Source organism: Xenopus tropicalis, chromosome 2, assembly GCF_000004195.4.
Source record: "Xenopus tropicalis strain Nigerian chromosome 2, UCB_Xtro_10.0, whole genome shotgun sequence".
Taxonomy (NCBI): Eukaryota; Metazoa; Chordata; class Amphibia; order Anura; family Pipidae; genus Xenopus; species Xenopus tropicalis.
Window position 1 is genome coordinate 129994733 of NC_030678.2, and position 21779 is coordinate 130016511.

The 21779-nt window shown below is 38.3% G+C and overlaps 1 protein-coding gene across 5 annotated transcripts in view; it reads left to right on the forward strand.

Annotated features, from left to right (window-relative positions):
• Positions 1-822: 822 nt before the first annotated feature.
• diaph3 (diaphanous related formin 3) overlaps positions 823-21779 on the forward strand; it is a 261365-nt gene continuing 240408 nt past the window's right edge. For 4 of the 5 annotated variants that reach the window (XM_031897113.1, XM_031897114.1, XM_031897115.1 and 1 more), the window contains exon 1: positions 823-1157. In XM_031897113.1, coding sequence (XP_031752973.1) covers positions 1056-1157 — 102 coding nt within the window. In that variant the 5' untranslated portion in view covers positions 823-1055. Of the gene's footprint in view, positions 1158-2297; positions 2317-21779 lie in introns of those variants that run through there. The other variant, XM_031897117.1, reaches the window with a different exon arrangement.

The following is a 21779-nucleotide window of genomic DNA, read 5'->3' on the forward strand; positions in this document are numbered from 1 at the left end:
TGAAAAAATATGAAAATTGAAAATGGTTACTTCCTACACAGAATCTCTTTTTGTGATCAAGGTTTGACTGAATATAAAGGCATGGTCTCCACTGCTTTGCATATGGATCTCTGTGTCCCCTTTGGATTTTAGTGTTGGACTCTCAAGCTTTGCACAACATTCTAAAACAAGCTGTTTTTTTTTTAAAATGATAATATAACTATTTCTGCTATTTAAAGGGGATGTAAACCCAACATATCTCTTTCTGCACTGCTGGTTCTGTCTCTTGAAACAATGTAGCAGGTCAGTTTTGCATGCTTCTTCTACATTGTTTCAAAAGGCAAAAGCCAAAAGGCTTAGAGATTGATACTGCTCTTAGCATTTATATTTATACATATAACTTTAAAACCATTGTAAATTTGAAACTTATGTCGTTACCCTGGGAGGTTGCATGAAATTACTACACAAAATTATTGTTTGCTCCACATCCACTTTAAACTGCCAACTTATTTCTAGGGTCAATAGGGCGTCTAGAATGTGAAGGACCAGAATATGAACGTATTTGAAAAGTGAATAATAAACACGTGTTATTATCAGCAGCTTATATACACTCTAGCAGACATTTCATATACATTTTTTTAGGTCACACAGACACGGAATTCAAATGACAAAGGTCTGTAGATTTAGCAACCCGCCAGGCTTCAATATGGCGGGACGAGCCTCCGCAAAACCCAATACGCTTGAAATTATTACATGTCACACTTCCTACTTTATGCCCGGGCAGAAATATTGTACTCTTGGATTGGCTGGTACGATGGCAGGGGGCGGGGCTGAAGTGGCGGGAATATTCAGTTAGGCGGAGGTTTAGAATATTTGTGTCGGCACGGGTGCCTGAGCTCTGTGGCTGCAGAGTGACATGCTGGGAGCTAACTGTCAGCTCTGGGCATAATTGGATAAGTGCGCCCCTCCCTTTGGACTAATCCGCTTCTCTCTCTAATAATAATCGGCTGTCAGTTCCGACTGGCAGCGTCCGCAGCGTGTATCTATTGCGGGCATCCCTTCCTTCATTCGGAAAGATGAATCGCAAGAACAGGATGGGAATTCCTGGGACGATGCCTGCCCATACGGATCATTCAGGCCATGGTGGAGATGACGGGGAAAGAAAGATTTCAAAATTCGTAAGTACTTAGAGGCCCTAGTGCTATCCCAGCGCAAACTCTTTAGTGAAACCACGTGATGTTATTCTTCCATAACAAGGCTATGCTCATTGTGTCTGTCTCATACCTGCAGCTACAAATGCCTACAAATGTTCTCTTACAAACCTGACTGGCCTGGAAGGTAGTTGGCACCACTTTGACCTCTCTTCTTACCTGGATGATAAAAGTTCTTAGCATAGAACATAACTGTCGGGATGGGAAGGGCTGTGAGGCACAACCCAGTCACTGTAATCTCTGTCTATATCATAAAGCAGTCACACTCCCACTGCACAAATTCCTGAAGGAACACTGAAAAACATTTATTTTTTACCATTTAGTGGCAGATATATACATTCCCCATGCCAATTCTGAGCTTTCTGGGGTCCTGCACCAGTGCAGTAACTTTTTTCTTTATCTTTCCCAGAAGCACTGTGCTGGATACAATTGCAACTGTTACGGTTTAATACATTGTTTTTTATTTATTTCTGATCAGTAAGAAATGTAAGCAATGTATCAAATTGTAACAATTACTATGTAACAGACTTTTATTTCAATGATCATGCCCAGTAGGAGTTTAAGCTACTGCTGAGAAATGACATTGATTGGATTCTGTGATGGGAAAACATGTTTTATGATGATGATTATTGATATTATTATTATTATTATTATTATTATTATTATTATTATTATTATTATTATTAATATCATCATCAATATTATGTATTTATAAAGTGCATCATCATAGTTGAAAGCACTGTGTAATAAATGGGCTTATACATTGAACATATAGAACTACATACAAAGCAACAAATAACTGATACAGGAGATGGAGGCCCTGACCAAAATAGCTTTCAATCTAAAAGAAGAAGGGGCTGATACAAATAGCAAGGTAAGCGATATAGCACATGGTATTCCATATTGCAGAACTGAAGTTTTGTCAAGGGTAAGCTTCTCTAAAGAAACATGTTTTTTTGAAGCTCTTTTGAAGGCAAAAAGATTGGTAGAACATTGAACAGACTGTAGGGGTAAATTCCAGAGAAGGGGGGCAGCCCTTGCTAAATCTTGAATGGGAGAGTGTGTGAGGAAGGAATGAGAAAGAAGTTGAGGAGCAGGTCAGTAGAGAAGCTCATAACAAGAGTTGGTGAGTATCTAGAGATAAGATGTAGAATAGGGTTATGAACGGCTTTGAGTGTGAGGGTCATTAGTATTCATTTTATTATAAAATGTAGTAGAAGCCATTGCAGAGACTAAGTAGAGTGGCATGGCAGAGGAGGAGTGGTTGCCGAGGTGTATGAGCCTGGCAGCACAGTAGTCCAGGAATTATATGATGAACGAGTAAAATAGAATTTTGGCAGCATGATAAATGATCATGTTTTGGAAATATTTTTGGTGAAAGTGATTTTGTGAGTGAGTGACTGGATATGAGGAGTGAAGGAGAGGGTAGTGCATAATCCCAAGGCACTGGGTCTGGGGTGATGGTGGAATTGTTAACTGTGATAGACCTTTATGGGGTGTTATGCATGCTGGATGGTGGAAAACGAACTATTTTGTCTTAGAAAGGTTTAATATAAGGTAGTGTTGGGACATCCAAAAAGAGATAGCAAATAAGCAGAATGAGATTTGAATAAAAGATTCAAGTTAAAGGAACAGTAACATCAAAAAATTAAAGTGTTTTAAAGTAAATAAAATATAATGTACTGTTGCTCTGCAAAAAACTGGTGTTTTTGCTACAGAAAAGCTACTATATAAATAAGCTGCTGTGTAGCCATGGTGGCAGCCATTCAAGCTGGAAAAAAGGAGAAAAGGCACAGGTTACATAGCAGATAACTAGTAGATAAGCGCCATATAATGGGGGTTTATCTGTTATCTGCTAAGTAACCTGTGCCTTTTCTCCTTTGAATGGCTGCCCCCATGGCTATACAGCAGCTTACTTATATAAACTATAGTAGTCTTTCTGAGGCAAACACACCAGTTGTAGCAATGCAGGGCAACAGTACATTATATTGTAATTACTTTTATACACTTTCATTTTTTGGTGTTACTGTTCCTTTAAGAGCTTTAGGTTGAGATCAGTAGAAGAGAGAGATAGAGATCTAAGTATCATCAGCATAGAGGAGGTGCTGAAAGCCATAGTTTATTGGTTTGCCAAGGTAGAAAGTATAGAGAGAAAATAATAAGGCGCCCAAAAACAAGTTTTGAAGAATTATTCTGACATGCACAGTGTTGCCTCACCGATGGTACCCTTCTAACTAGTTTTCTCCCATACTCAAGTTTTATGATTTCCACAGTGGATAACATAATAAAAAAAAGCTACTTTTTCAGATATATATAGAGAAGAGAAGAAATGCCGCACTCACAGGTCTTAGTGCAAAAATAAAGAAAATGTATTCAGGCAGACTAACGTTTCGGCTGGCTCCCCAGCCTTTCTTTATTTTTGTGTCCTTTGCTGTTTTTTTGCTGTGTTTTATACAGCTTCTTAGTAGGTGGTGGGTTCTGTAACATATTTCTTCACATACAGAGATTGATCAGTGTTTTTGGAAGATAAACTATTTTTATCCTAACTTTTAAATTCTGCCGAATAATGGAGAACCCTAGGGATTTATAATAAAAGACTTTACATTGTTTGCTCTTTTAATTGGATAAAGCAGTATGCTAAGGAAGCATGAATTATTTATTTTTCTATTAACTCGGAGATCTTTGGACTTTAAGGAAGAAAGTCATATTAATCTTGCATAAACATGTGGAGGATGCTTTTCAGTGTTGTTCTTTCCTTAATAAAGGACCTCAACCTTCTTCCCCTTTTCCATTCAATGCAGAATTGTGTATTTAACCTTCCATACCCATGATACTTTTATGAAAGCTGTGCTGCAAGTTCCTGCACTTCAGGAAATACTAATAGAAAATGTGGGAAGGATGGAGTGTTTTTCAGCAAAGAAGGGGAAATTACCAAATAGATATAATACCCAACATAAACAACTGATCCACTTCTTTAATGACAATACAAAAACGCATTCTAGGGGGTGTCCTCACATAAGAAATATCTTAGGAGCTTGGCAGTTATTTCCAGAGCACGTATTACAGTTTTGTTGACTGCTCCCCATTTTATGACTGCAGTGTATAGTATGCTTTGGCTTTTTGCTCCTGCATAAAAGTTTTGTATTGTTATGCGTAAGTGACACATTGTTTTTGTGTAAAACATATTCTCACAACAAAAAAAGGAAAGCTGTTTTGCATATGTAGCAACAACAATCCCCTATGTCTTTAAACCCTACCATTTCCTAATTCCCTGTTGCTGGGAAAAGCTTGTGTATATTTTTTTTTTTGCTATTAGAATTATGTACTTTATTGGCCCATAGGTATGACCACTTCCTGCAGCACTTTTATATAGTGTTTGGTTAGGGGTTGATCATTCTTGGCCTTTAGATCTGTGTGGCAGAAACTTCTTTGCTCCAACCTGGAGAGATAGCAGGGAGTATTCTCCTAAGGGCTCTGGCACAAGAGGAGATTTGTCGCCTGCATTTTTTCCCCCTGACGCTTTGGTGACAAGTCGCCACAACAATACCCACGAAGAGATTTCATGCGAGTTGAGCTCCAGGCGATCTGCTACCCATGGTACACTCAACAGTTAACCCCCCCCTCATGTTTACTCAAGTCGCTCAGAAAAGGGTCTGTGTGCGATTTGAAACAGCAGGTGATTTGAAGTAGCCTCGTATGTTTTGATGCTGGAGATTTCCATTGATTTAGCATTGGCATCTTGTCGCTAAATCGCTCTTTTAAAAATCGCCTGCGACAAATCTCCTCGTGTGCCAGAGCCCTAATAGGTTCTGCTGCCTTAGTGAAAGGACCGCAGTAGTGACAAAGTTATTAGGCTTAGATTATTCTCCCTGATCCAGGTCTGCTGTATGGGATACGGACCACTTACGGTGGAAACCCTAAGGACATTCTTTACTTCACAGTGGTGCAACCTTATTCTGCTTGTTGTGCATTGGACCTGCCAATTAATTTGCTCTGCATCTGCATTTGTGAGTATCACTGCATATTCCTGTGGATCCATTGCACAATTGCTGAAAGAACCTTCTGGCTTCCTTTCTCTATTCTTTTTGCACACAGCCTGCATGAGTTGTAGTTGCACTGTATCTTCCCCTTGACCCTTCCACATAGCAAAGGTTCATCCTATGTGTTAGAGTCCCCATGCTCTATACCCATTCTAGCTGGCCATTGTCTGTTTTACAGGCAGAAAGGGATAAGACATATATTTAAATAAAATATTTGGAATTGTGGGGAGATTAGTCGCCCACGACAACGGAGATTTGTTGCAGCGCGACTAATCTCCCCGTGTACCCCTGCACTTACAAGAACCAAACATAAAGTAACTTCTGTTTCCATGAACATGAGTGGCCAAATAGCATAATTATCTGCTTGTTTGGTGACCTTGCTGAATATAAAAATCTAAGTAGATATAGCTGGTTTTAATAGGCCTCGTAACATCAAAGAGAACTTTATAGAAAGGCTCACTGGAGTCTCTATAGCATTATTTAACATCCATTTATACTCTTGGGGCCCATTTATCAAAGTACGATTGGGATAGAATGGGAAAAATTTGTATTTTTTCCAAGTTTTAGAACTGTGCATATGTACAAAATTTCAGGATCGTACCACGATATTTTCGTATGACCACAATGCGAAATTTTCACGCTTTTAACGCACATCAGAAATTATCGGATTAAATCCAAATTTTTTCTATCATAATTTTAAATGTCTGAAATTCGGACATTGATAAATGGGCACCTTAGACTTATGACAGACGAGTAGATTAGTCTTACAACTATTTTAACTGACATAAGATCTTTTGGTTGTGTTATAATGGCAGTAAGCTGTTTGGCATATCTGGCACCAACAAAGGAATGTTTGCAGAGATTTGAGAACATGGTCAAATATAAAAACTTTGAGAAGATAAGAAGAGAGGAATGCTTTCCTCAAAATAACACAGGTGGTGTGGGACTTCCCACGGCATGGTGACAAGGAAGAAACTAATTTCCCTGTTTGCTGTCTATGACATGTGTAGAGAAGAACATAATTAGATTGGGCTTGTCATTTTAAGGATTATTATATTATCAACTTTGAGAGGAATGACTGCATTTTTATAAGTGCAGATTTGTATGCTATGAGCATATGCAGTTAGTAGCTTAATGATCACAGAATTGCTGTTAACTTTAGACTAAAATTAGGCTAGAGGGAATAAGCTTGATCTTTTGGCATTGACATGATAACATAGCTAGTGGCATAACGTATCTAGAGAGTCTGCTTCCTCATTAATTAGGAATTTGTGTCCATGTTTAAAGGATTTGTACTTCAGAAATTGTTTTCAATTGTCATCTTTTAATGTTGAATACTAGCGACAAATAATATGCCCATTCAAGCAAAGGATAATAAAACTTAAATAATAAACACTCAGATTTCTTTATGGCATTTATTTGCATGATACTGTCAAATCTAAATTATTCTTATTGGGGGAATCTTGCATCTAGCTTCCAGGATCCTACTATTGCTCTGTGAGGCTACAATTTTATTGTCATTGCTACTTTTTATTACTTACCCTTCTAGCTAGGCCTTCTCCTATTCATATCCTTCTCTCTTTTAAACCAGTGCCTGGTTGCTAAGTTAAATTGAACCCTAGCAACCAGATAGCTGCTAGACAAAAAGCTAAATAATTAAAAAATGCAAATTATAAAAAAAATGACCAATTGTAAAATCTCAGTACAGCTTTCTCTACATTATACTAAATGTTAATTTAAAGGTAAACAATCCTTTTAATTAAATATTCATATAGGCGCAAAGGTGATGGAGGGGGATACATGCTGTGTGCCATGAGCTTTAGGGATCTTGTAGGTGGAAGTGAAAGGAATGACTAGGGGTCTGTATAGCCTGAATTGGATGTTAACAATGTTGACCTAAACAAAAGTAACTTAAAATGTAGCTAACCCCCCCAAAATAATTGCAATTTACATTTATTTTCTATATTGATTTCTGGGATATTTACAGTTTTCAAACTATTTATTTTTTTACTGTCTCACGCCATGTTGCACGTGATCCAGCCACTGGAAAGCATCATCCAGTAGATTAACAATTCATTGCACAGAGCACCAGCGGAGCAGATCATTATAATCAAATCTTTATTAGTCTCATTAAAGGAGAATGCAAGTCAAAATTTAAAAAGCATACTGCCCAATAGTCCTCCTATTGTTTAGTTAAAACGCCACACTTTTAGCTCACCTAATCAAATATTTACTCAGTCACACTTACTTCACATTATCTAGAACAGGCAGCCATCTCTAAAAAGGTATTCTCCCTTCCTTTCCCTCCTTGCTTCATACTGCACATGTTTTTCATTCCCTCCCCCCTCCCTCTGGCAGATCCGCTTCTGATCGGCTGGTGGGCATGTGTAGCTCAGAACAGGAGACAGGATCAAGTTACGCACATGTGCATTGCTACTGAAGGCTGCCGCTGGCAGCCCACAGGAAGGGGAGAGAGATTTCATGGATGTCACTGTTGTCTTCACACTGCTGTAGTCTGCCAGCACCTTATCTCAGAGAAGCAAGCAGGGATTTGGGAATTTAGATATGCAGTAAGTATTTAAAAAGAATGCCTTTAGACTTACTTTTAATTTATATTAACCTTTCCTTGTCCTTTAAGAAACAAGGAGTTCTCATAGGTACCTTCCCGATAACCATGCACTTGACACATTTCATGGCTACCTGCCACTTTCTCAAAAGCAACATGGTTACAGAATATAGCCATAGAACAGAAATTTACATTTGTAAAGTTTTAGACTGGTAATAGCTGGCTTTCAGTGCAACAGGCAGGTTAAAAAAAAAAAAAAAAAAAAAATATATTGACCCTTCTGTGTGTGAATATTGTAGGGACCATAGACTGTAAGCGCCAGTGGTGCAGGGATTGACGTGAATGATGTATAGTATGTATCTTTTATAAAGCGGGGCATAAATTTGTTGATTATTAAAAGAATCTATAGGTTATAGAAAAAGCCAATAGAAAAATCCAAGGTGTCTAAGGGCAATGATACATGGGGAGATTTGTAGCCAGCATTAAATAATAGCTATCGGTGGTTACAAATCTCCCCAAAATTTCCTTGGTATATACTAACATTGGCATTGCTATAAGTAAAACATATTACTCAGGGCATTTGGCTTAATCTCAGGAAATAGTGAAGAAGGCAATTTCCCACGATAAAGCCAGATCGCTGTGAGTTATATGTTTTACTTGCTGTGATCCCAACGTTTGTCTATGGTAATGCATTTTCGGGGAGAGTTGTAGCCAGTGGTAGCAATTTTTTAACACTTGGCTACAAATCTGTGTGTTATTGGTCTAAGAGGTTAAAAAAAAGTATCTTTTTTTTTTTCTTTTTTAAATAAAGAAAACTAATTTTTTGGTTACTGCCTTCTTTTATATGTTTTTACAAATCTATTAAACCTGCTACAAAGTTTACAAATGTAGAATCAATATGGCTTTCCTTGGCTAGCAGTTTGAAATCTTGCTTATTACTAAAAAATATAGCTAATAACATTGTTGTTAAAATAAAACATAAATCTTTTGGGAGTTGGTATAGATTTGCTCTAGGGTATCTTATAACTGGATACTTTTTTCCTCCATTTTTAGTTCAGCACTATCTTAATTACCAGTTATCTTACGAAATACTATATATTACATTTATGTTGATTGGAACATTTCTACCTCTGTAGTATTTGTACCTATTGCTTGTTTGTTAACTTTTGATGTGCATAGCTGTGTGTAGCAATTGCAACCAAAAAAAGGTGTCCATACAGGTGCAGGTATAAGATCTTTCCCAGTTTTCACATCAAAAGTTTTTAAGCCATATGTCCCTATTTCTCTAGTTATGGCAAAGTCATGTTTAGTAGTATTGTTACTAACCCAACAGACCTAAATTAATTCTATTGAAATGTAATTTATAACAGGTTTACTGCTGTAGTAACACCCCAAAAAGCCTTAATACTGTCAAAAACTGACTATTTAAGCACAGCTATGTAACCCTGTGCTATTAGACTTGTGGATCCAGATGACATTATAATAGTTCCATTTACTAGAATATTGGATTATAATTAAATAAGAAAAAACGTAATGTGCCTCCTGTTATCTTGTATAATTAGACAGAAGTTTTTAACAAGTTTTAGACCTTGAATGTAAGAAGAAAATAAAATTACTTCTTAGCCCGTGAGGTCTCAATATATATCTTACTCGAAGGGAAAAATATATCTTGATATTGAATTGCTCAATAAATTGAATTTGAAATTGTGATTTTATGTTGTTGTTTTTTTCTTTTTTTTTTTTTAATTAAGACATCTTATAACTTGTTTAGGTCCATGGAATACTGCTGCGTAGCAATTGCGTTTTGCTTAAATGTAATTATCTTTAATAAGGTTTGGTACAGCATTTAGTAACAAGTGTCTTTGCAGGGCTGTGTGATATAGATAAGCAGTTGGTAATCTATTCTTTATTTACTTGGTCAATTTAAGACAATGTACAAATTTATTTTGTAGTATTTTGTAGTATGATAAAGCAGATAAACAAATTGTATTTTTTTAGACTCCTTTCTGTTTCTAAAACATGATGTATGAGCCTTATGTATGTATGATAATGCATGTCATCCTGTCAACCCATTAAGTAGGGATTCTTGAATCCCTGAAAACAAGCAACTTAAAGTATATGCATGCTTTATTTTTTTTACTGTTGTTGAAATAATCAATCTGGTTTTCTCACAGGAAACTTCTGTCAGCCCCCTGCTTCAATCTGATCCCTCTCCTACTGCACAATCTTCTGTGTGTAGCAGGAACCAATCAGAAGCAAGTATGCTTGTTTCCTGTCTGTGTATTATCTGTTCCGACCAGGTCTGGCGTCACTCAGAAAGGGCAGCCAGCAACTGCCTAAGGGGTATATTTATCATGCTATGTAAAAAGTGGAGTAAAACATTACTGGTGATGTTGCTCATAGCAGCCAATCAGATGCTTTGCTTTGGTTTTCTAACTGTTGAAATCCATTTGCTGATTGGTTGCTCTGGGCAACATCACCAATAATGCTTGACTCCACTTTTTACACAGCATGATAAATATACCTGTAAGTCTCTTGTACAGCTTGTATAGAGAAAGGGTGCCTGTTAGAGCTGAAGACACCAGGTTGTTTATCTTTGCAACTGAAAGCATAAAATAGTGGATTTAGGGATCGTACCAGATTCTCTTAATTGGGTGACTTTTTACATTCCCTTTAAAGAGTACTTTGTCCTCTTTCCAAATGAAAAGGAGATCATCTATGTAGCACCCATAATATTAAATAGATTTCTGAAATAGGTTTTAATCAGTATAGATGTACATCTTCTTCCACCATGCCATATTACAGGTTGGAGTAAGAAAGGACAGATTTGGCCCTCATGGTGGTCCCTTGTTTATAAAGGAATATTTGTCGTTGAAAAGAAAAAAATTGTGTAATTGCGTAGCCTGAAGTAGGAGATCTTTCATAGTGTTATGTTCAAAATGGAATAATATTGTCTTAATACCTAGATGGTGTGAAATCCAGTGATATAATGCTTAAACATCCACTGTGGCCCATTTATAACTAGAACACCACTCCATGGTGTTTAGAAACTTCACTACCTGTCCGCTGTCTTTGATATAATAAGGTAGATGTAGTGCCAAGGGTCTATCAACTCAGACAGACGTTCACCAAGGGAACCAATTCCAACTACTATGGGTTGGCCCAAGGGGGGTGGTCTACCTGGTTTGTGTACCTTTGGTAAATGGTGTAAATAGCTACAGTGGGATGTGTGACTTTCAGAAAGTCCTCAATTTGTGAGTCAAGTATTCCCAAGTCACTATATCTATTAACTATTAAACAGTAGGCCTTTCAATGGATTTTTTGTAATTACTGTTTGTTTCAGAATTGTGCAGTTGTCATTCTGCCTCAGTTATATATGTTAACTCGTTTATTACTAAAATAAGACCACCCTCTGCGGTTCTGATACCTATTGACTTATGTTTAAAGTCATCCAGAGTCTCTATATTTATGAGGTTGTGAGATTTTTATAATAAGGCAGGGTCATATTATGTAGTGTTGTAAGATCATTTCCAGCCTATCTCTAATATAAGTTAACCATAGAATTTCTCAAACTGGTAGGATAAAAGTTTATAGCTATTGGATTGCATTTAAGCTCATTTTATTCACTATTGCATTGGCGTTGCAGAGCATACATTTCAAAAATTAAAATGAATACCAGCTGGGGGTCTAGAGTACACTGGGCAATTTGTTTCCCTTTCTGTTACTGAATTTACTCAGTTCAACTTCATTTAATACCCTTGATGATAATTCCGATACCATTTGTTCCTTTTTTTTTCTCGGTTGGTATTTCAGAGCATCTGAATTTCCACCTGCCTCTTCTTTGATTTTCTTCCTTCTGACATCTTTTTTGAGTGATTTATTGCAATTGTTGCTCCTTTGGTTCCTGGAGTTTTAAATTGATAATGGGGCATCTTATTTCCAGCTAGATTATTTGAGAACACCTTTAAAGCCCTGGTTCCTTTGAACCCTGGGAAGAAAAAGGAAAGAAGGGCAAGCTAGCAGTATCCTGAAAATGAGAAAAACGTAGTTCCACTTATGTTGAAAAAAGTTAAGATTTATTAGTAGAGCTTCAAAATTACTCCTTATCCACACCACATAACGCTTTGGGGAAGGTGTTTAACTCTATCACTTCCTCAGGTATAATTGACCAGTGAGATCCCCAGGTATATATACATGGTACAATTGTGCCTCATTTTTTACATTTACTAACTCTTTAGACAATAATCTTTGTCTTTCATAATCTGCAAAAAGAAAGTATCAGGACAACATTCTCAATTCTATAAATAAACCCTGTCCTTTTTGAAAATCCCTTTTATCAAAAGCAACATTTTGTGTTTTGTTTTCCATTTTTCCTGTTTCTAGTTTCTTGATCCTTTTTTTTTTTTTTGTAAAGTTTCATTTACGTAGTCAAACTCTGATTTTTGAGATTAAAAAATGTTCACTTTGATTCTATGCTTTGAGGGGGCCATTTACAAATGGTCTGATTTTTTTCCGATTCTGATTTTTTAGCGCTAAAAGTCGCAGAAAAAAAAGTCTTGAATTTCTGAGATTTGCTATGTGCTGAAAAGGCTAAAAATCCGAAAGCCCTACGTGTCTCATAGGTTTATTGAATGTTTTCTTAAACTACAAGATCCATTAATTTGAGTGAACAATCTGTCAGGGTTTGATTCCAACATGACATAATGGTACAGTTTTACTAAGTGATGTTGGAAATGTCTCAGTACCTAATCTCCCCCCCCCCCCCAATCCCCCAGGGCATCTTTTTTAGTTGTATATATTTCTCAACTGGCTATTTCCCACCAAGTATGTAATTCTCTTAATGGGAGAGTTTCAAATTTGTAAATACGATTTTTAAAATCCCTGCTAGGTCCAGGATTGGGGCTGGTGAATATGCTATCAAGTTTATGTAGTATATCAGAATGTATATTCACAAATATCAGTACCCTCATAGTGCATAATAAGGAGATGTAAAGCTATGTGCCAAAAAGTGTCAGTGTAATTTAACTAATACTATATATATTTAACTCATCCTATCTCATCCACAGACCCCAAGAATATTGATGTACAGATTCATATAATAAATAAAATATAAATAGTTCAAAAACAAGCAGTGCAAATAGCTTAATTCATCCCTTAGCTGATAACATATATCAAATATATTATAAGTAAATGTCATAATAGTAGACTTCAAACAAAATTACTTTATCTTTGAGCACGATGAACATTTCATATGAGAAAGCAAAAAAAAAAAGTCACAAATTCATTAAACACCAAAAAACGAAGAAGTTATGCCCTAAAAGCAATAATAGTAGATGTAGGGACCCTGAATAAATAGTTAAATAAATAAATAGATTCTCAAGGTGAACTAATTTGAGCCAACATATTACCATCAATGTTAATTAAAAACACATGTTTGTTCTCCAAAGGTGAACACATTCTGTATGTACAAAAAGGGGCTAAAGATTACTTTCCAGACCATGTAACTTTTTCAGTTGCTTAGCATTCCATGTTTTGTCTGCTGAAACCCGGTAATGAATCTTTGTGCATTTACCTTAAATGAACTCTCCAGACTGTAGTAGAAGGAGAAGGAAAGTAATTTTGGCATTTTACTGCCAATAGATTCACCACATTAGTGCCACCTAGGACGCTATATTTATTCTGAAGAAAGCCCTAGAAGCTTTAAACCTAATGCTTTAAGATTGCAGCTGCCATTTTAGCTTGGTCTTTAGCTTCCTGCTGCAGCTCTAGAGGCTGGTAGCTCAGATTACACATTTTAAGGGAGGGGGAGTGAATTTTATGAATTCTTAAGGAAGGGAGGAGCAGAAGAAGGGAGAGAGGAGATAAAGGATTTTTCTGAGAAAGGAAGTCTGATACCAAAGAACATGTTTACAAAAAAGGAGACAAGAAATCATGTTTTTCTTTAGATTTTCTGTGAGTGCTTCTGGCTGTATTTACATAGATATTTCTGATAAAGCTTACTTAGTTTTACCTTTCCTTCTTCTTTAAAGCTGTAGTTTTGTGATTTTAACCAACCTGATATGTTTCTTGAATGAGCTTCAGGCTTCAACTTTTACAGCTGTTCCTCTTTACTAATTAAGTTTGTCATTATTTATTGTATATTGATATGATTTTTTTTGTGTTTTACCTGTGGAACTGTTAGTTTTGCTTTTGTGTGACTGATCTGCACTTTAGGCATGGCCATCTGACCATTTTGTATCTCTGCTACTTGTCTCATGTTACCTGAAAAAAAATTTGAACCTCTTTTAAAACTGACAAATTTTGCTAACTAGGAATGAATCTGATAAGGCTCACTGTGTTGCTGCCTCTGTAATTATGATTGTAAGATTAGGGATCCTTCAGATGCCTAGCTATTCATTTTCATCATTTGTATTCAGTAGAACACATGTTTTTACACACATTTCAAAAAGTACTTTAACATAAAAAGGCATGGGCCTGCAGGCTTAATGGTTTTATACATGTAATGGGCCAAACAACAAGGGGGCTTCTAATAAACACCTAAACAATAAAACTGACACTTTTCAGTTTTCTATACTGTTAAAAATGTGTCCTGATATATCTGATACAAATCTGTAGCAGTATTGTTGAATGACATTGAATATTTGTCAAAGGGATTTCTGAGTTGGAAAATTTATAAACCGTTAAAAATAATGCCAAGTCTATAACAGATGACAACATCAATAAGTTACTCATCCTGACTATAATTTATTTTTCTGAAAAGAAAATGACTTGTAATATATTTTGACTTGATTATAGTTTCTTATTTATTCTTTCGACTTATATTTTCCAGTTGCATCAAGACCATTAATCTCAGTCCAGTTTACAGTGGAACTATAATAATTCTAATAAACCTACCTTTAAATTTATACTTGGCATATGTGCTTTTACTGAACTATCTAGTTAAAGACTATTATTGAATGCAGTCCTAAAAGTGATTCTGTGCTAGAACAGGATTCTGCCTTATTCACAGCTTTGAAAAGGGAGATTTGATCATTTAACCATTATATTCTGGGAGTGTTTTGGCAGCAAAAGATTACACGGGGACAAAAAAATGTAGTGGTCAAGTCAATTGCTGATCCCCCTCACATTTGCTTTACATGGGTTCCAATGAACTTATTTAGTATGTTTTAGCTGAAACTCACAGGTGTGAAAGTGTGATCCATTCATAATGGTACTAGGTGCAATGCAACATGCTTTGTTCCACCTGCGTTCAGCATGGTTGCTAAGGTAAACACATCTCTAGCAAATAGATAAGTAGCTATTAAAATGCCAAACTGGAGAGGTGCTGAACAGAAAGCAACTAAAACTAGAAAGGGAAGTTTGAGAACAAACTTCATGTTGGGTTGAAAAACGTGAATGAAATCTGATCTGTTGTTGGTTCCACCCACTTTTTCTAACCTTGGACCCGCAGTTATATAGTAAAAGCCACTGTGCAAAGTTTGAGGACCCTGGTTTTAATAGAGTCTGAATGGCAGCAACTTAAATTTCCTACTAAAAGTCAACGAGTGACATCTGATTGGTGGTTGGTGGCTCCTCCCCCTTTTTCTAACCTGGAACTGCATTTACCCAGTGACTAACTCTGCAAACTTTGGGGACTCAGGCATAGAAATTGTGGGACTGACAGCATTTTGTATGTATGTATGTATATGTATATCTATATAAAGCGTTACTTGTGTACGCAGCGCTGTACAGTAGAATACATTAATACAAACAGGGTGTTAATAAGATAATAATTGATAAATACAGAGTACAACAATAAATACAGATAGATACAAGATAAATTCAGCAATAAGTTAAGAGTCGAGGACACAAGAGGAAGGAGGTCCCTGCCCCGTAGAGCTTACAATCTATATTTTACATTTCACCATGAAAGTAAATAGGTGGAATGGGATTGGCTGTTGGTGGCTCTTCCTACTTTTTCTAACTTTGAATGGCAAATACCCAGTGACTAACTTTGAAAAGTTTAACAACCCTGGAATTAATACTTAAATAATGGCATCAGTTTAAATATAAACCAATTAAATTACATGGGTGGAAATGGATTGGCTCCACCCACTTTTTCTAACCCTGAATACGTGGTCAGCCAGTGACTGTGCAAAGTTTGGGAACCCTGACATAAATAGTGTGAGAAAGGCAACATTTTAAATTTAAACCAAAAAAAATCAATAGGTGAAGTCTGATTGGCTGGTGGCTCCACCCACTTTTTAAAACCTACAAATGCAGTCCCCTAGTGACTCTGGTGTTAATACTATGAGAATGGCAGCAGGTTGAATTTCCCCATTGAAAATCAGTAGTTAAAATCTGATTGGCTGTTGGTGGCTCCACCCACTATTTCTAACTGTGAACCGCAGTTGCCTGGTGACTAGCTCTGAAAAGTTTGGGGACCTTAGTATTAATATTTAAGGACCGGCAGCAGTTTAAATTTAAACATAGGAAGTCTATAGGTGAAATCTGATTGGCTATTGTTGGCACCGCCCACTTTTCTAAACTTGCAAACTTGGGGACCGTGACATTAAACATGTGAGAATGGCAGCAGTTAAAATTTCCCCACTGAAAACAATGAAAGAAATGTGATTGGCTTTTGGCGGCCCCGCACACTTTTTCTAACCTTGCGTACATAGTCACCCAGTGACTGACTGCAAAGTTTGGGAACCCTGGCATCAAACCAATAAAATTCAGGTGAAATCTGATTGGCTGTTGGTGGCTCTGCCCACTTTTCCAAAACTAAAACTGCAGTCCCCTAGTGACCAACTGTGAAAAGTTTGGGGGCCCCAGTGTTATTACTGTGAGAATGGCAGCAGGTTGGATTTCCACCAAGTCGATAGGTAAAATCTGATTGGCTATTAACAGCCCCACCCACTTTTGGGCATCCAACAATCCTCATATTTTCATTCAGGCTGACCCCATGAGTATGTGATTCAAGTTTGGGGGGTGCAGCTTCAAAACTGTAAGATTGGCAGCAGTTTCAATTTCCCCATTATCATAGTCAATGTGTGAAATTTGATTGGCTGTTGTTGGTCTCTCCCACTTTGTGTCACCCAACAAATGCCGCTGTTTCATTCAGGGTGACCCAATGATTATGTTATTCAAGTTTGGGGAGTGTCGCTTCAAAGCTGTAAGAGTGGCAGCAGTTTGAACATCCCCCCTGTCAAAGGCAATTGAAAGATTCGAGTGGGATCGCTTAGAAAAGCACAAGCAACCTGTTCCGCTATAGGGCGAAGAAGTGTGGAGAGTTTGGGTGTTGTACCCCTAAAACTGTAGGAGCAGGAAATGGGGGGCACTAAGAAGAAGCGGAAGAATAAGCTGAAGTCGAAGAACAGTATGTTGGGTTTTCAACCCAACATTATAACCCACAATTAATCAAAAATTAAAACCAAATACAAATTTTCTCAGAATATGTCTACATCATCCTAAAAGTTAATTTAAGCAAAGTATCAGCAAAGTACAACTTGAATTTAATATCATTACCCTGTTGGTTTAACAATAATTCACGCATCAGTCATGTGAACTGAAAAAATTAACACCTGCCGCAAAGAGGTTCATGGATCTGCTGTGACTTGATCACACTTTTTTTTTTTTTACCTGTGAAGGATCTAGGGGTTTTTGTAGATAACAAGTTGTCTAATTCCAGGCAGTGTCATTCTGTGGCTACTAAAGCAAATAAAGTGCTGTCTTGTATAAAAAAGGGCACTGACTCAAGGGATGAAAACATAATTTTGCCCCTTTATAGGTCCCTGGTAAGGCCTCACCTTGAGTATGCAGTGCAGTTTTGGGCTCCAGTCCTTAAGAAGGATATTAATGAGCTGGAGAGAGTACAGAGACTGCAACTAAACTGGTAAAGGGGATGATAGATTTAAACTATGAGGTGAGACTGTCGAGGTTGGGGTTGTTTTCTCTGGAAAAGAGGCGCTTGCGAGGGGACATTATTACTTTGTACAAGTACATTAGAGGGGATTATAGGCAGATAGGGGATGTTCTTTTTTCCCATAAAAACGATCAACACACCAGAGGCCACCCCTTTAGATTAGAGGAATGGAGCTTCCATTTGAAGCAGCATAGGTGGTTTTTCACGGTGAGGGCAGTGAGGCTGTGGAATGCCCTTCCTACAGATGTGGTAATGACAGATTCTGTTAATGCCTTTCAGAGGGGCCTGGATAAGTTTTTGAACAAGCAGAATATCCAAGGCTATTGTGATTCTTATATCAGTGGTTGTATACAGTGGCTTGCAAAAGTATTCGGCCCCCTTGAACTTTTCCATATTTTGTCACATTACAGCCACAAACATGAATCAATTTTATTGGAATTCCACGTGAAAGACCAATACAAAGTGGGGTACACGTGAGAAGTGGAAGGAAAATCATACATGATTCCAAACATTTTTTACAAATAAATAAGTGCAAAGTGGGGTGTGCGTAATTATTCAGCCCCCTGAGTCAATACTTTGTAGAACCCCCTTTTGCTGCAATTACAGCTGCCAGTCTTTTAGGGTATGTCTCTACCAGCTTTGCACATCTACAGACTGAAATCCTTGCCCATTCTTCTTTGCAAAACAGCTCCAGCTCAGCCAGATTAGATGGACAGCCTTTGGGAACAGCAGTTTTCAGATCTTGCCACAGATTCTCCATTGGATTTAGATCTGGACTGTGACTGGGCCATTCTAACACATGGATATGTTTGGGTTTAAACCATTCCATTGTTGCCCTGGCTTTATGTTTAGGGTCGTTGTCCTGCTGGAAGGGGAACCTCCGCCCCAGTCTCAAGTCTTTTGCAGACTCCAAGAGGTTTTCTTCCAAGATTGCCCTGTATTTGGCTCCATCCATCTTCCCATCAACTCTGAGCAGCTTCCCTGTCCCTGCTGAAGAGAAGCCCCCCCAAAGCATGATGCTGCCCCCCCATATGTGACAGTGGGGATGGTGGGTTCAGAGTGATGTGCAGTGTTAGTTTTCCGCCACACATAGCGTTTTGGCCAAAAAGTTCCATTTTGGTCTCATCTGACCAGAGCACCTTCTTCCACATGTTTGCTGTGTCCCCCACATGGCTTGTGGCAAACTGCAAACGGGACTTCTTATGGTTTTCTGTTAACAATGGCTTTCTTCTTGCCACTCTTCCATAAAGGCCAACTTTGTGCAGTGCCCGACTAATAGTTGCCTATGGACAGATTCCCCCACCTGAGCTGTAGATCTCTGCAGCTCCCCCAGAGTCACCATGGGCCTCTTGGCTGCATTTCTGATCAGCGCTCTCCTTGTTCGGCCTGTGAGTTTAGGGGGACGGCCGTGCCTTGGTAGGGTTACAGTTGTGCCATACTCCTTCCATTTCTGAATGATCAGTGGAACAGGGCTCCGTGGGATGTTCAAGGCTTTGGAAATCTTTTTGTAGCCTAAGCCTGCTTTAAATTTCTCAATAACTTTATCCCTGACCTGTCTGGTGTGTTCTTTGGACTTCATGGTGTTGTTGCTCCCAATATTCTCTTAGACAACCTCTGAGGCCGTCACAGAGCAGCTGTATTTGTACTGACATTGGATTACACACAGGTGCACTCTATTTAGTCATTAGCACTCATCAGGCAATGTCTATGGGCAACTGACTGCACTCAGACCAAAGGGGGCTGAATAATTACGCACACCCCACTTTGCAGTTATTTATTTGTAAAAAATGTTTGGAATCATGTATGATTTTGTTCCACTTCTCACGTGTACACCACTTTGTATTGGTCTTTGATTCAAAATTGATTCATGTTTGTGGCTGTAATGTGACAAAATGTGGAAAAGTTCAAGGGGGCTGAATACTTTTGCAAGCCACTGTATATAGTTTATGTATGTGAGTGTATAGATTGGTAAGTATAGGTTGTGTGTGCTGGGTTTACTTGGATGGGTTGAACTTTTTCAACCCTATGTAACTATGTAATTTTCTCTAACAGCTACCTGAATACGTATAATGGAGCCATTGTGATGGGATGCTGGTGACTGTGTTACCCAAAATGCTGGGAAATTCCCTACTTCTGTAGTAGAACTGAAACATCTGTTTGGATAAGTGGGGAAACATTTTCAAGAATACTCTTGTTGCTTTAACTGTTTTACTGCCAACGACGTATGGGATACGTCGTGGCAGTAAAAGGGCTTAAACGCCAACGACGTGTCCCATACGTCGTTGGCATTTAAGCGCTGCTCTCTGCAGCCGCTGCAGAGAGCTTCTAACAATGACAGCCCCCCTTGGCAATGTGCCAGGGGGGCTGTCATGAGGGTTCTGCGATCGATTGGGTCGCAGGACCCTCCAGGAAGCAGCAGACGCGATCGCATCGCGTCTGCTGCTTCCTACTTCCCCCCCCCCCCAGCGCCGGCCCAACTGAACAGGAGCGATCGGGTCTTCAGGACAGGTAAGGACTTTTTTTTAATTCTTGCATTTACACCAGGGGTGGGCAAAATTTTTAGCTCAGGGGCCACATTAATTAACATACGGGCCGGACCGGGCCGGGACAGCGTTCAGAAAATCAAAACCATCAAAAATTATGGGGCCTCTCAGCTCCTCCCCAGCGACCCGCTGCTTCCTCCGTCCCGTCCTTCTGTTCCCCGGCTCCCCAGTGCATTCTTTTATATGGTTGCGCCCCGTGCATGCTGACGCTATGCGCATGCACGGGGCGCAACCAATCAGAGCCCATCATTCTTTTAAGGGGGCCGGATTAAAAGGGCTGACGGGCCGGATTTGGCCCGCGGGCCGTAGTTTGCCCACCCCTGATTTACACACTTAGACACACATTTACATACATTTATGCACACATTTTAGTATTTTTTTTTTCAGTTTTCACACTTTTATACACTTATTTACACTCATATACACACTTACACACTATCACACAACTTTTACACATGTACACACATGTATACACAAACACTTTGTTTTTTTTGTTTCGTTTTTTTCATTTTACCACTTTGTTTTTGGTTTCTTTTACCTAAAAACTGTTTATTTTGACAGCGTGACTATTGGATCAGATATTCTGACCACTAATTACACTCTCATGTGACTTATTTTGTTGTTTCACTGATTTGCACAATTTTTGTGGTTTTATCACATTTTATCCCTGTATAAGTGTTCCTAATCTGTTTTTAGCATAGCTTTGCCAGGTGTAACTTTGGTGTACAAAAATAACTTTGCCTATTTTGAATTCATCAGAATGTGTACTTTCCATAAAGGACTCTTTACCCTTGTTGGATTTGTCAGACTGTGTACTTTCCAAAAATATATGGTTTTGTGGGGGTCACTGTATAGTTAGGGGAGGTTTTGGCACATAATACACTGACAGGGGGCTGTGTGTGCAAAAGCTGAGTTGGCAGGCGAGAAATCCTTATCCGCTATTTTCGTTTTGGGGTCAGTACATACCACAGATTTTGGTATATCTATGCATATTGGGCATCAAACTGTTCAGTAGGCCTCTGGTGTTCCTATTTGGGGTGACTTGCCTTTGTACGCAAGAAATTGTGTGAGATAAATGCGGCAAATTGCAACATTTTTAGGCGATTTTCTGAAATGTCATAAAGACCAATAACTTTAGGAAAGCTTTGCAGATTGGTACTTTGGTGTAGAAAGGACTCTTTACCCTTGTTGGATTTGTCAGAATGTGTACTTTCCAAAAATATATGGTTTTGTGGGGGTCACTGTATAGTTAGGGGAAGTTTCAGCACATAATACACTGACAGGGGGCTCTGTGTGCAAAAGCTGAGTTGGCAGGCGAGAAATCCTTATGCGCTATTTTCATTTTGCGTTCAGTACATACCGCAGACTTTGGTATATCTATGCATATTGGGCATCAAACTGTTCAGTAGACCTCTGGTGTTCCTATTTGGGGTGACTTGCCTTTGTACGCAAGAAATTGTGTGAGATAAATGCGGCAAATTGCAACATTTTTATGCGATTTTCGAAATGTCATATAAATCTGCAAACTTAGGAAAG